The sequence below is a fragment of the Malania oleifera genome, chromosome 3 (genome assembly GCF_029873635.1).
Source record: "Malania oleifera isolate guangnan ecotype guangnan chromosome 3, ASM2987363v1, whole genome shotgun sequence".
In the NCBI taxonomy this organism is placed as follows: Eukaryota; Viridiplantae; Streptophyta; class Magnoliopsida; order Santalales; family Ximeniaceae; genus Malania; species Malania oleifera.
The window spans coordinates 109,230,296-109,246,263 of record NC_080419.1 but is presented as its reverse complement, the minus strand read 5'-3'; the positions used below and the strand labels follow the sequence as shown (position 1 = coordinate 109,246,263).

Here is a 15,968-nt window from a genome sequence, read left to right as displayed (position 1 = left end):
CAGATGGAAGCAAAATTGCTGGATTAGAGCCTTTGTCTAGTAGCTCAAAACTCAATTTTGAGGCTACCAATGTGTTCTTCTCGTCAAAACGAAGCCAACGGTGGTAACCAGAACTCGAACAAAGCCGCACATGCCTGCACGCGCCATCGAGGGCCAGGTGACGTTCCCACGTGCTCCCACGCACCTTCATGCACCCATCGGTGATCGGCAAGTGTCCTTAAGCGCCCACGCACTGGCGAGTGAACGGTGAGGTTGAAGGAAGAAGACGACTGACGTCAGCGTGCCACATCAGCGCTAAGTTAACACCCCATTAGCATGTGTCCATCCAGTCAGCATCAAGTCAATGCGCCATGTTAGCGCCAAGTAAGTAGTCTAGTCAAATGCCATGTCAACAATCGAGCTTGCGCCACATTATCCACCACGTCAGCAGTGGGACCCACGTTGGGCGCCATATGACATGTTATTAATTAAAAACTATCACTAATATCTATAGACAATATTAATTTTAAATTCGTCATTAATAGTATAGTATTAGTTACGGTTTTGATCCTTTACTAATATCTATAGACAATTATTAGTGACGGTTTTCAAACCGTCACTAATAATTTAAAATTAATATTTTTTTAATTATTAATTATTGTGAAAATCTGTAATTACATTTTTGCATAGATAACATTAAACCATAATTATTAAAAAGATTCATAAATTATTAAAAATTCTAATTCAAAATCAAATACAAATACATTATACAAATTCTGAATATTTTATACATGAATCTCATATGTTCAGATAACAAAAAAAATACAAAAAAAAAATAAAATCAAAAGCTGCATCCGACTGTAGTACATGACATCATGTTGATGTTGTGACAGTCGCAAACCCTACAAATTATGAATTATAAAAAAAAAAAAAAAAACTTAGTATATAATTTTTGACCATATACGTACTATAAGTATCAATGATTTGATAGAAAAATAATCGAACATTCGGACAAAGTTAAAAAAAATTAATAGTATTTTAAATAGTTAAGTTTTATCAGTTTTGAGAAATTTTAGCAGCATTTCTCCTGTAAATAGGACATTTTCCATAGAGATATGTTCGAAACCTAGGTGTTTTACACTAAACAATTCACAATAATCCAACCAGTAATTAATGAATTTTATGAGTACACAAGATCTTTATATAATCAGTATTAAATAATGTAATGTGTTTATGCATCCCAGAAACAATCTATATTAGACTATAGTTTTATGAAAAAATAGAATGAGATGTTGATAATGGTTTGTATGGCTTCTTTAGGACTCTAAAACAACAACAATAATCAAATAATGCAAATGAGTTCATTATTGATAAAATTTTCACTTAGCATATGCAAAAATAAATTTAGAGATGAAATTCAAATTTCATTTGAACTTCCCTCATCTTTTCAAAAGTGTTTTAACATTCAACACACTATAATCATTCTCACAAATATGGTATATGACATTGATTATTTTGGGAGAAATTTAACAAATTTTCGGCAACATGCCGTTTGTAAATGGAACATTTCATAAACCTGCAAGTCACAAAAGCATGCAATTTAGAAGATTTTTGCATCATTCAGATGTTCAATGTGCTCAAGACAACTTTATGACTCAAAAGAAAAAAGACAATGATATGCATGAAAGTCCATGAGATTATATTTTCCAAAATTATAAAAGTTTTGAAAAATTTTGACAGCATTTTCCCTGTAAATAGGACATTTTCTATAAAGATATGTTCCAAACCAGGGTATTTACACTAAACAGTTTAGAATAATCCAATGCGTAATGACTGCATCTTATAAGTGGTACCAAAAAAAAAAAGTAAGCTTTGAAACACTATGATCTATTTAAATTTATACACACACAAACACATACATACATACATACATAAAGATTTTTATTTTGACTAGATTTTATGCATGCATTTGATCTTCGTTTCCCTAATTAGGTCTTAAGTTGAAAGTTTAATGTTGTTAGATCTTCAGTTAGGGAGTTGGGAGGCTCCTATGTTACTTATAGGGTATAGTGTTTGGAAAATTTATTTGGAAGGAGATTAAGAAAACATTGGAATTTAACAAATTTAATACCGTATTAGTGACGGTTGCTAAAATCGTCACTAATACGCACTTTTAGTAACGAAATTGAATCTATCACTAATAGTTTCGTTACTAAAAACTAGTTTTTTTGCAGTGCAAACTAAGTCAAACTTTAATTTTAACTGTAAGTAAGATTTTTCCTATTAAGTCCTAATCCGGAACCAAGTGTGTACTTAAGAGAAATCCACTATTCTATAAAACCACTCTATAAAATAATGTGAGTGTACTCTGATCTCTGTAAACTGTAAGTTATAGTGTCGAGCATTGGTAACTTTGTAATCTTTGAGTCATAAGGAGTTTTAAAAACATACTAATATATATAATTTATGCAATAAAATAGCATCATGAAAATCTCATCATTACTCATATTTTCATAAAACATGTAACGTACTTTTCAAAAAATAAGCTTATGCCACGCGATTTTCATGTTAAAAATATTTATTTTTAATAGAATATAATGATGTAAATTACCCAGGAGAAATTAAAATATTTCTTTAAAAATAAACTCGGGAATATTTTATAAAAAGTTAACATAATCAAACTCACTTACCTTCATCTTCTTGAGAATTGAAAACTTTCTAGTAAATCCTTAATCTATCACAAGATAACCACAAATCCATGATTTAGAAAATGAATTATAATTTCACTTTAAACCCCCTCAAAGGTCTAATTCTAAATTCATTTGTATTAAATAAATCGCTATTCCAAAAAATATGAGGTTTATCCCAAAATGATCTTATTTTTATGCTTATAATTTAGAGATAAATTTTGTACCCATACAACATCGTTTGGTCACTAAACTTGAATTTTGAAATTAACTTTTAGTTCTCCTAATTGAACTGAGTATCCCAAAATTCAACATTTTTGAAAAATCAAAAAGTCATATTCTTAACTCCAAAAATCACTAAATTAAATTTATATGTTCCTATATATGTTATATATGAGTTTACCAAATTTCGTAGTCATATTCAAAGTATAAGTCATAAAATAAATTCTGAACTTAAGTCTGGTTATGGCTTTAACTGCATATGTAGGGGTGGCAAAAGGGGTGGTGGGATCATCCGTGACCCATCCATTTAAAATAGGTTTGGGTTTAGAAAAATCAATATGTTTAATAAATGGGTAGATCACGAGTTGACCCGTGTATAAACGGGTTAATCGTGTTTGGGTTGGAAACCCGACGGATGACCCATTTACTGGACCCTTTATATACTAACCCTAAAGTCCTAAACCCATGACAATCTTTCTCACTCTCTCAATCCTCTCCTCAGATCCTCTGCCAGTGTTGTTGCTTGCTGCCTGCTGTCCATTGCGAAGTGCGAACGATCTGGTACTCCTCTCGAGTCATCGTCTCCTCCAGCCGTCATCCATAGCCACAGACCCACTACGGCACTGCCCTCTGCGGCTCTAGCGCTCTGCCCAGTTCTGCCCGTCGTCGCCGCACGTCGTCGCCTCACGCCGTTGCCGCACACCCTCGCCTCACGCCATTACTGCACGCCCTCGCCTCACAACGTCGCCGCACGCCGTCTCCCTCTCAGTGCTCTCACTCTCGTCTCCCTCACTCCCCTGCCCTCTCACTCTCGTCTCCCTCAGTCCCCCTCCCTCTCAGATCTCAAATCTCCCTCTCCCTCTCTCTCTCTCTCTCTCTCTCTCTCTCAAGTTGGCTCGGTCCGTAGCTTTTTTTTTCTTACATTTTTATGTTTTTTAAAGATTTAATAAGTATTATAAGGATTTTTTAAATAAATAAATAAATTTAAAAAAAATCAAAATATATAATTATTGTTTAAGTGGGTAACCGTGACCTGCCCGTTTAAGCGGATTAGGATTTATATGATTAGGATCCATTTAACATTGACCCGTTTATGACCCAGCCCGTTGGTTTATGACCCGGCCCGGACCATATGACAACAACCGATTATAGCTTTGAAAAATCAAAAATCATACCAAATGACTTCAAAAAATTTCAAAATTTAATTCTCAAGAATATTGATATATTAACTATCAACCCACCAAATTTCAAAATTTTTGGCCAAAAACCTCGGTTCCAAAGAAATTCTTATCTTTTAGACATTCAATATTTCGACAAGGTTAAAGATACAAATCTTGAAAATTTCTAAAAATCGAATTAGGATACCTCCAAATTTCAAAAATAAAAATCAAAGTATACCACCAAAATTTTATTTAGAAACATACATTGATTTAACTTGTGAAGCGATCACAACGATTTTTTTAGAAAATTTATCTCTTAAAATGTAAAAATGAGGTTTGAAAGAGTGGAAGAATGAGAATTTCAAGTATGAAGAAATTTTCTTTCCACCACTCAAATCTTTCTCTCACATTTTTCTTCTTCCTTATTCCTTCCTTGCATTCTTGCCACTATAAACCAGTGTTGGCCTACTAATTTTTTTTTTTTTTAAAATGGCTAATTATGAAGGTGTTTGATCCAATATCTTTAAAAAAAGAATAATTATTTTAAAAAATAATAAAAATGTTGCCCTACTAATTTTAAAAAAAATAATTAATTATGAAGGTGGTTAATCCGCTATCTTTAAAAAATAAATAATTATTTTAAAAGATAATAAAAGTACTAGCCTACTATTTAAAAAATAGCTAATTATGAAGGAGGTTGTATTTGAAAAATAATAAATGTGTTTGACATGCTACTTTTAAAAATAAAATAGCTAATTATGGAGGTGGTTGAAAAATGAATAATTATTTTGAAAGATACAAAAGTGGGTGGCACCTTACCCAAAAAAAAAATGTTCACTTTTTTTTTATTTTTTTTTTATTTTTATAGATGTAAGAAATTAAAAGGTTGAAATTTTATTTTTTATTATTATTATTTTGAAATCGTTACAAGTTGCGCTTTTGTTCAGCTGAGTTTTGGGCTTTCAGAATTCAGAGTTTGTGTTGGGTGCTGGGTTTATATTTTGTTGGGTGTTTTTCTTCTTTATTTTTGTTAAATTATGCACCGATAATTCATGTGTCCGTTTTAGTGACTAATTTTACATCCCTTGATCACACGGCTCCAAAGAGAAAAAATGGGTGTTTTTCTTGGACTGCTTGTAAATTGCTGGGCGTGTATTTCCTCTCTGACATGTTTTGGCAGCGAGTTGATTTTTGGTGTTTTCCAAAAGAACACTTTTGAATAAGGTGCTGCGTATTTCAGTTTGCGTGCACCTTCTCCTGCCTTCTTCTTCGAGTTTTTTCCTATTTTATTATTAAAAAAAAATAAAATATAACATAATACTCTTATTGGGAAAAAATTTTCCAAACTGATGCTTACGTAAACTCGCAGCTTGATGCCAATGAGAAGCTACCGCGTGACATAATTGTAGAGAAAATCTCGAAGCATGAAACTGCGAGATTTAAAGCCTCAGACCAACAGGGTGGTGACACGTGGCACTGACCAAATCTCGCAGATTAGTCCTGCGAGATTTACGGATATAATAAACATTCCTTTATAAATTATAACTTTCCTTTTTTACAACTTTAAATTTAAATAATAAAAATTCTTTTTTAATAAATTTAATCATAACTTTCCCTTACAAATATAATTTAGAGTTAAATTTAAATTTAAACTAAAATTTAAAATTTAAAATTTAAAATATATAATTTTAACAACTTCCCTTATAAAATTTCCCTTATAAATTTAACAATTAAACAATTAAACACATTGTTAATTTTTTAAAAATATAATTAGAAAAATTAAATTTTTAATAAATTATAAAAATGCCTAGTAATTATAATGCTGCAAAATATTTATTGGATGTAATATTTAAAATTAACAATGTGTTTTATTTAAATTTAATTATAATTTAAAATATAAAATTTAAGTTTATAAATTTTATAAACTTAAATTTAAAATATAACAATTGTTTAATTGTTAAAAAATAACTTTCCCTTATAAATTTAAAATTTAATTAAATTTAAAATTTTTAAAGTTATAATTTAAATTTAATTATAACTTTCCCTTTTTACAAATTTAAATTTAAATTTAAATAATAAATTTTAATTGTTAATTTTAAATATTACATCTAATAAACATTTTGCAACATTATAATTACTAGGCATTTTTATAACTTATTGAGAAATTTCTTTTTTTCCAATTATATTTTTAGAAAATTTTGAAATACTACAAATTATTTTGTCATACTTATATAATTAGTTGACCCAAAGCATTAAAGCAGTCAATTCGAAATTTTTGTTCGGTCTCTAATCCACTTATTTGACTTTAATCATTATATTAATCATATATATATATATTTTTTTTATTTACTAAATTAATGTCATTTTAAAATATCATTTTATTAAGGACAAATTTTGTTATTCCACATGCACTTAATAGTTAACTAACAAAATATTCATTCCGTCAATAAAATTGAATTATAAGAAATTTTTAGTATTTTTTTGAAAATTCAGGGGTGAGAATCATATTTTGAAATTTTTTTTTGGATTTTATCCAAATTTTTATGACAAAATACTTATTTATAATCAATAATTTCTTTTATGTAAAGATTTTTTTTAAATTATGTATTTTAAATTTTAAATTTAAGTTTAAATTTAAATTTAACTCTAAATTATATTTATAAGGGAAAGTTATGATTAAATTTATTAAAAGAGAATTTTATTATTTAAATTTAAAGTTGTAAAAAAAGAAAGTTATAATTTATAAAGAAATGTTTATTATAGCCGTAACCTGCGAGATTTGGTCAGTGTCATATGTCATCACCCTATTGGTCTGAGGCTTTAAATCTCACAGCTTCATACTATGAGATTTTCTCTGTAACTGTGCCACGCGGCAGCTTCTTATTGGCTGAAATTTTAAATCTCGCAGCATCAAGTTGCGAGATTACGTGAGCGGAAATTTTTTCCCAAAGTATTATGTTATATTTTATTTCTTTTTAATAATAAAACGGGAAAAAACTCCTTCTTCCCTATCCTATTCCCGAGTCTGACTCTTTCGGGTCTGGGACGTGCTGCTGTTTTTTCGATTCCTGCGCGGCATCACGTGCTCTGCGAGCATATGTGTGGCTGTCTCCTCCGGCTGTTCCCTGGCCGAATGTTCATCTCCGTCAGCTCCGGTTAGGCTCCCATCTCCTGCCGTTTTCTGGGGGCCAGCCTCTTCCTCTCCGCCTGTCTCGCCTCGTCTCCGGCCAGCCTCATCTTCTTCTCCGGTTGCTATGAAACAAGAAAATGCATGCATTTTGGAAAGTAGCTGAAAACATTTCATTTCGATTTCGAGTATACATAGGATTGGCCGGGTGACCCTCACAAATTGAAACAAGCCATTTATGATTTAATAACTATTCTGGTACAAGAAATTCATGTGATTTTTTTTTTTTCGTGAAGTCATAACATTTTAAAATTTCATTTATTTTATGATGACAATAATTTTTTTGTGAAGTCATAACATTTTAAAATTATAATAATTCTATTTTTGCCAAAAAGTGTGTACTTTCACTAATTAAAATTAGGGAATGAAGATCCTAAGTGAGTCGTACAAGCTTGTTTGAATTTAAATGATACTTCCTCCAAAATTGAAGTGAGTTTAGTTCAAATAAAAATAATAATAAAAACATGGAATAAAAAAAATCCCAAATTCATACTATGCAACCTAAGGTCGTCTCTTTAAATACCAAACTTGAATTAGAGTGAATTTAAATGAAATTAATTTTTCCACATAATTTTTTATACTATTTTATTTAAAACCCTCACAAACTTAAATTCACCAAAGATAATTATCATTCTTATCCTGCAACCACCACAAACCAAACAAGTATCAAATACATATCAGGCTGCCTAATTCCCCTTTCTCAATTGATAAGTCAGTTACATAAAAGCATACTATACAATAGGGCAATTACATAAAAGCGTACTATACTCAAAATACAAAGAACTAATTGTTTAGTCTCCTATTGAAGACAAGTTCAGTTATTACTTAGTCATATTTGTACATAACAAAACTTTTCTAATGCTTACTCTCTAGTGATTGTGCAAGAGATAGAATTCCTTCCATGAAAAGAAGTTCATAACAAGCTTCATTCCTTTCTTAACAAGCTCTACCACAAAGACATCTCGAACTTTTATGTCATTTGCCACAGTAAACTTACTCCAATCATTTTCAATACAAACTCTACCATCATTTTTATGGATCAATGTCACAGGCCATGACCTACCTTCCTTGTTGATCTCTGAGGATTATTTCACAATTTTTGTGTGACAAATCATTCGCTATTACAAATTTCTTAGGAATAGTCAGCAACCCAACATTGCATTCATTAATTTGTTTGTGTATGAGAAATTAATATAGCTTAATTACTATTTTTTATCTTATGATTTGAACACAAATGTGTAACTTACCAAATAAGAACTCTTGATGTTGCTCCGCTTCATAGTTTCAACAAAATAAGGACAAAGGCATTTGGTAGAGATGACTTCTCCAATAACAGGCAATAATAACGAGTTAATAATAAAGTGTATCCATTGCAATATTGCATTTTCTACTGTCATAAATTATTAAATATATGTTTATCCTGTGTAAAGAATTAATCACTAATGACTTAACTATTCCCTCATTTTTTATATATTTAGAGGGAAATTAAAGAAGCAAAAGGGTTGCCACTGATGTGTAGAAACGAAATGTTGATATAGAGAAATTAATTCTACGAGACAAGAAAGAGAGACATAAATATTCACTATGAAATTGAAAATTTATAGAAACATTTATCACCTCAGAAAGAAAACCACAAAGGAGCTAATCAAGAAATTTATCTTCTTCTTTTGAGATGATATATTGAGAGAATTTATTTTCTACCCAAACCAAAGGGGGTGTGTATGGGTTTACTATGCTCCATTATTAAATCAATTAATGGCACATAAGACTTACCTTCTCCCCCATTAAAAAATCCAATAATTTCTAGAAGTTATTTTGTTCGTCTTCAATATCATATATTGAGAGAATTGCAAAGTGGCCTTTTAAAGAAGTTTATTTTCTACCCAAAACAAAGGGGGGTGTGTGTAGATTTACTATACTCCATTATTGCCTTTTAACTATCATTATATCAAATAATGACAGATAAGGCTTTACCTTCTCCCAATAATTGTGAGTGGAAAGTCACCACCATCTTGCCCATAACATGGTGAGTGGAAAGTTACCACCATCTTGCCCATAACATGGTGGATAATATTCATGAAGCAATTAAATCTTACCATGAACATTAATAATGGGTGTGGCTCCTTTCTCAATAAGCTCAAACATCAGGATGTCTCCACTCTTCAGGTCGTTCCCAACTCGGAAGGCAAGCCAACCGCGACAAATACAAACAAGGCCGATACTTTTTCTCTGCCTTAAATTCACTGGCCATGATTTTCCCTTCTCGTCTACTAGGATCATCTTGCACCATCTGTCAATTAAACCATTTGCTCTCGCAAAGGATAATGGTATATTCTAAAATAGCATATGAGCATCCATCATAAATATCAAAAATCAATTCTGACCATATTTAAACTATGTGCATGCTTAAACTAGAAGTTTGAACAGATGAAAAATGCTTTCATAATACAATTCCTCCATTTATGATTTCGTAACTATTAAACCTACACAGCACATCGCATTCTTATCGGATGGTATAAAAAACTTTTGCACGTGGATTTTTTTAATATATAGGAATAAATAAATAAAGGAATAAATATTTTGCGAAAACTCACCAATCTGGGATCCTTATGAAATGGTACAGTGCGCCAAAAACAGGGATGCTCTGGCTTCTTCCTTAAGACATCTTTAGACCCTTCAAAATCAAGAAGCAATAAATGTGAAGTGAAGTGAGATTGAAAACAAGCATTGTCACATTAAGGAAGAAACCATAATACAAAATATTACTTACCTCTGAAATCCTTGACAGGCCCAAGTTTGAAACTGTGATCATTCTCTTGGCTTTGATCATCATCATCTTCTAATTTTACATGATGATGATAAGACGGTGGGTATTTCCTCTCGCAGGCAGTTGGGTCAAAGACCGTAATATGAAACAGGAAGTTCCCTTCATGCCTGAACACCAAGAAATCGCCCACGTGCAAGTCATGATCTCTGGCAAACTCCGGCCAACCATCTTCCAAACGCCGGCCGTTCATCTTTACCGGCCAGTGCTTCCTGGTGCTGCTGCTCCTCAAGACAGCTTGCTTGCAATGTTCACCGTGAGTGCCATCCAATAGTATTTGATCATGAAAGAAGATGGAATCAACTGCAATAGATAAACAAACATGTATTGCATTTTTTCCGATTAGCAGAAGCATTTATTCATTATTATGAAAACGAAACATATGTATAAACACAGAGTAAAAATGAAAAGCCGAGAGAGAGGGAGAGAGAGAGATGAGTGGCAGCGACCAGTTCTTGGTGGGAACCAGGAAGAATAGGCATAAAGAAGTGAGGATTGATTGAACGGATTCTTGAACATGCCATTTCTGGAAGGAGAAGACGAAGGGAAAGGGGTTTGTGTGTCTGTCTCAGTTTTTGATGAGTTGGTAATATAAAGGAAGTGCGTGCTGCAGCTGGCAGAAGCGTGCAGAAGCCAGCTGCATTATTATTGTGCATGATTTTGCAGCTCTGTGTGCATGTGAAGTTTCTGTTTGGGAAATTGACAAGTTTGCATGCATTCCAAAGAGAAGATGTCATGTTTGAGAGAATGTAACACGTGTACATAGTAAAAGAAAAATCTATTTTTATTATTTTTAGTTTTTGAGAGAGAAGAACTTTATTTCTGCAGCTTAAAAAGGTAAAACTCTTAGTCTTATTAATCGAGTTTTTTCCCGTTTTATTATTAAAAATAAATAAAATATTAAATAATACTCTGATTAGGAAAAATTTATCCAAACTAATGCTCACGTAATCTTACAGCTTGATGCTGCGAGATTTAAAGTGATGGGCCACTAGAAGGACGACGCGTGGCATGGAGAGAAGCAAATCTCGTAGCTTGGTGTTGCGAGATTTAAAGAGAGCAGCCAGCGGGAAGGTGACGTGTGGCGGAGTTGGAGCAAATCTCGTAACTTGGAGCTGCAAGATTTAAAGGGAGCGGTAGCGGGAAGGTGACGCGTGGCACAAATCTCGCAACACCAAGCTGCGAGATTTGTCTTTGAAATCCAGTAGTGTTGTGACACGTGGATAATCTCGCAGGATAGACCTGCGAGATTTGGGTTCCTGCGTTCGTTGGCCGTTCTTTCGTTGTCTTACAATCTCATCTCAGGCTCCATTCTGCCGGAACTTAGCAACTGCTCTAATCTCAAAATCCTTAGTCTGCGGTCAAATTATTTAACAGGCCGCATTCCTGCCGACCTCTCCGGCCTTTCACATTTGAATGAGCTTGATTTGGGTAGAAACAATTTAATGGGTGAAATCTCAGAAAAAATCTCTAGATGTTCATCCCTGTTATCTCTGTTACCGGACGGAAAAGATCTCTCCGGGGGAATACCCGAGTCTTTGTCAAATTTGTCGAGCCTAACAAATCTCTCCATGAACAACTTGATGGGTAGGATTTCCCCAAAATTTGCACTCATCTCTACCTTGGTTCACTTCAATGTGTCGTTCAATAACCTCCAAGGTGAAATCTCGGCAAGCCTAGGCTCTCGCTTCAAGAATCCATCCCTATTCGCAATGAATCAGAACCTATGCAGGAAGCCAAATCTCACATTTTGTTTTGACACCTCTAAATCAATCACATTATCAACATGAATTTTGCCAAAAATTAAAAAGGGAAACGCAAAAATTCCGACAGTCTGCTTTTTGCTTTTGTTTTTGTATTTTGTTTTCGTGTATTTGGTTTCTCATTCTTGCAGAGGCTCTTAAAATGGCCTATCGATTGCCATGTTCAAACCTCTCCCAACTCAACGCCACTGCAACTGTGCTCTCAAAACCCTTCACACCCCCTCAATGTGATCTCTCTCTCTCTCTCTCTCTCTCTCTCTCTCTCTCTCTCTCTCTCTCTCTCTCTTTTCGAACCTTAAATGAATTACTGTATTTGATCTTCTTCTTCACATAAATTTTCAATTGCAGGAGTAGGAGCTCTGGTAGCAGCCATGGCGAAAAAGCCACCTCCTCTACCCCTGCGACACGCCTTCTGGTTCGGCTGGAAGCTCGTTATCGCCCTTTCAGTTTTTCTCTGCGTTTTGGCTTTTCTCCGATTGCGCTCTCAGTCCAAACCCTCCCTTACCCTTGCTCGCAGATCTCGCTTCTTTCGCCCAAGGAACTTCGAAGGCCCTCCCAAGATTGCCTTCTGCCGCTCCCTTTAAATCTCGCAGCTCCAAGCTGCGAGATTTGCCCCAGTCACACCGCGCGTCACCTCCCCACTGGTTGCTCTCTTTATCTCTCTATGCCACGCGTCGTCCTTCTAGTTGCCCATCACTTTAAATCTCGCAACATCAAGCTACGATATTACGTGAGCATTAATTTGGGAAAATTTTTCTCAATCAGAGTATTATTTAATATTTTATTTATTTTTAATAATAAAAAGGGAAAAAACTCCTTATTAATCAGCAGATTGAAAAACTAATTTTAAAAATTTTAATTTAAAACCCCTTATTTATTAAACTTGTGGATTTTTTTTCCACGAAGTTGAAGATCAAAACAAATTATATAAATCTTCGATAATAATAATTAATTATTTCATCTGGTTTTTTTTATTTTTAAAAATAAAAATATATACAACGATTTAAGAGACCGACTAGAAGAAATAAATGAACATTTACACACCAAAAAAAATAATTTAATTTATTTTAGGTATGTATAAACATTATTAAACAAACATTTTTATAAAAATATCCTTAATTTATATGCAATGCACTCTATGTATAATTTTGTCACACTAACTAATAAAACAAAAGTATTTAAATGCGAATAAAATAATAAATTTATTTATTTGATGTATAATTAATAAATTTTAATTGTCACATACTAACTAATAAAATACCTATTTAAATGCAAATAATCTAATAAATTCATTTGTGCAACTAAAATAAGAAGTCGTGCCTTATTTTTTCTTGAACTTTTTTTACTGCTATTAAAAAAGACCATGTCACATCATAATATATATTTTTAAAAATATATATTTATATAAACGTTTGTATCATTCCATAAAAATGAAATAAGATCGCTATGCAAAAAAAAAAAAAAATTACTCAGTGAATTTGAAATACACATTTTTTTACCTGCTCCATTAAATGAATTTAAAATTTTTATAATTTCATTTATTTTAGAGAATTTTTTGAATTTAAAAACTGAAATTGATTTTCATATATATCTTTATCAACGCAAGCAACAAGAAGGGATTACAATAGGTATTTAAGCTATGCTGGACAAACATAAAAAAAGGTAAGATTATATTTTTTGTGCAAGAAATAAAGGAGAAGGTAGAGACAAATCTCCATGTTGCCTTAACTTGTAGGATCGGATCTTCATGCACTCATTTGGTGCATCAAATATCCACAAATCTCGAATCTTTCTCATTAAATGACAAATATCACAAATTTCAACAGATTGATAAGCATGCTGCTTACGAGAATATGCTTGATTGGGAGCATATGCTTCCTTATTACTCCAAAGTGTCGTAATCTCCTTATTCATATGCTTCCTTATTACTCCAAAGTGTCGTAATCTCCTTATTTCTCCACGTAGCGGCATGCTCGGAGGTGTCAAGCTCTAGAGGCTAAGTTTGATGCTAAAGGAAATGAGAGAAGCTTTGGACATGGGCTTCATAAAAATATATGCAACTTGATGAGTAGTGGAGATATGACAAATAACAAGGAGACCAAGCACAACCCGTTCACGCACAAAGTGATAATCTAACTCGATGTGCTTGCTTTGTGCGTGGACAACTGGGTTGACTATCATGTGAAGAGCACTAAGATTGTCACAAAACAACACAAGAGGCTGGTTAATAAACTCTAAGGTCTTTGAGAATGAATGTGAGCCATCTAAGTTCAGCAGTAGTGTGGGCCATCGCTCTATATTCCGCTTCAGTGCTGTAGCGGGAAATGGTATTCTATTTTTTTGCACACCAGGAGATGGGATTATAACCAAGAAAGGTACAATATCCGGTCGTGGAGCGTCGAGTAGTAATACAGCTTGCCCAATCTGCATCAGAAAAAGCATAGACATCAAGTGTATTGTGAGAAGTAAAATTGAGACCAAGAGAAATAGTCCCTTTGCTGTACCGCAAAATTCTACACACCATTTTAAGATGTGCAATAGTGGGTGCATGCATGTATTGTGAAGCAAAATTAACACTATAGGAAAGATCAGGGCGAGTAAGTGTTAGGTATTATAAGGTTCCAACAATCCCTCGGTAGAAGCTGGGATCATCAAGTGGAACATCATTGTCAAGACCCTCAGTCTTAGCCTCTAAAGGAGTACTCATAGGCTTGCAATCCACCATCTGGGTTTTTTCAAAAATAGTAAGAGCATAGTTAGATTGTGAGAGATGTAGTCTGTTAGTGGTATGTGTAATCTCAATCCCAAGAAAGTAGTGGACTGGCCTGAGATCCTTCATGGCAAATTCGGTATGTAAGGTCTGGATAAAGTTGTCTAAGAGCTGCGGATTTGAACCTATGAGAAGCATATCATCAACATGCAATAGAAGAATTAAAGTTCCATGAGGTGAATGCAAGACAAAGAGAGACAGGTCAGCTAAGCTACAAAAGAAACCATGTTGAAGGAGAAAAGCACTAGAGCGATCAAACCAAGCACGCGGGGCTTGTTTTAAGCCATAGAGTGCTCACTGTAGCTTGCAAACGTGATTAGGAAATGCTGGATCAACCATGCCGAGTGGTTGCTCCATATAGATATCTTCGGAAATGAGACCATGAAGAAAGGCGTTCTTAACATCTAGTTGTCGGATATCCCAATGATGAACTAGAGCAATGTTGAGGACAAGACAAATTGTGTCGGGCTTGATAACCAGGGAGAAAGTTTCCGTGTAGTCTATGCCATCTAGTTGATGATATCCCTTTGCAACCATACGAGCTTTGAGTTGATCAAGAGTACCATTGGGTTTAAGTTTCGGCTTAAAGATTCACTTGGAGCCAATGACATGCATAGTAGGATCACGTGGAACAAGCTACCAAGTGTGATTATGGTGAAGTGCATCCATCTCCTCTTGCATAGCAGCCCTCCATCCATCATGATTGAGAGCAGATTTAATAGAATGAAGTTCCCTGGGAGTCTCTTGACTCAAGATTGTCAAAGCATACTTGGGATTGGGTTTGTGAATTCCAAGTTGAGATCAAGTCACCATTCGATGATTTTGTGACAAAGATGGCTTGGGCAAAGTTTGCAATGCGTTAGGCTGAGATGCGAGGGACTCGGAATGAGAAGGACCAAAAACAGTGGCTGAAGCTGGATCTTGAGACAAAGAAGGCACAATAAGAGGATTGGTATTGGAGAGAATGGTTGAAGCAGAATGTGAAGAATCAAGAAGTGTGTCATCCTAATTGGTGTTCAAGTCCATGATGGAGGATTTGGAGGGAATTCGGCAGGAGGTGACAACATAGTGTTGTCACCTGAGCTATCGGAGGAGTGTGAGGTTGAATTGGTCACGAGTGGGTTGGTGTGTACGGAGAGTGACTGTCTAATAGCTGCAATCGGTGAAGCATCGTGGATGGGCAAATCGGTTGATAAACATGCTGAAGTATCCCCTATAGGCATAGAAGAATCAGCTAAGATCAAAAAGCAAAGTCATCCATGAGTCAAATATACTTATCCACTGATCAGAGGGAATGCCAAGGTCACAACCACGGGGCTCTTTGAATGGAAAGCTTGTCTCATTGAAAGCCACATGTCGAGAGATGAGCATTTTTT

At 33.9% G+C, this 15,968-nt stretch overlaps 1 protein-coding gene across 2 annotated transcripts; it reads right to left on the bottom strand.

Moving 5' to 3' along the window:
- Positions 1-6,986: 6,986 nt before the first annotated feature.
- Positions 6,987-10,624, bottom strand: LOC131151027 (B3 domain-containing protein REM8-like). 2 transcript variants are annotated; one of them, XM_058102194.1, is made up of 5 exons: positions 10,509-10,624; positions 10,006-10,362; positions 9,830-9,909; positions 9,332-9,569; positions 6,987-7,300 (listed from the first exon to the last, which is right to left on the bottom strand). In XM_058102194.1, exons 1-5 carry the CDS (start codon positions 10,576-10,578, stop codon positions 7,062-7,064), a joined length of 984 nt encoding a protein of 327 aa, XP_057958177.1. In that variant the 5' UTR covers positions 10,579-10,624; the 3' UTR covers positions 6,987-7,061. The 2 variants fall into 2 exon arrangements, with proteins under 2 accessions (XP_057958177.1, XP_057958178.1); XM_058102195.1 differs by having other exon boundaries at positions 7,172-7,300; positions 9,332-9,525; positions 10,509-10,618.
- Positions 10,625-15,968: the final 5,344 nt, after the last annotated feature.

Coding starts and splice junctions, on each gene's coding strand:
- LOC131151027 (XM_058102194.1), bottom strand. CDS start 10,578: ATGTTCAAGAATCCGTTCAATCAATCCTCACTTCTTTATGCCTATTCT. Junction 9,910..10,005: donor GCCTGTCAAGGATTTCAGAG/GTAAGTAATATT, acceptor TTGATTTTGAAG/GGTCTAAAGATGTCTTAAGG. Junction 9,570..9,829: donor TTCATAAGGATCCCAGATTG/GTGAGTTTTCGC, acceptor ATGCTATTTTAG/AATATACCATTATCCTTTGC.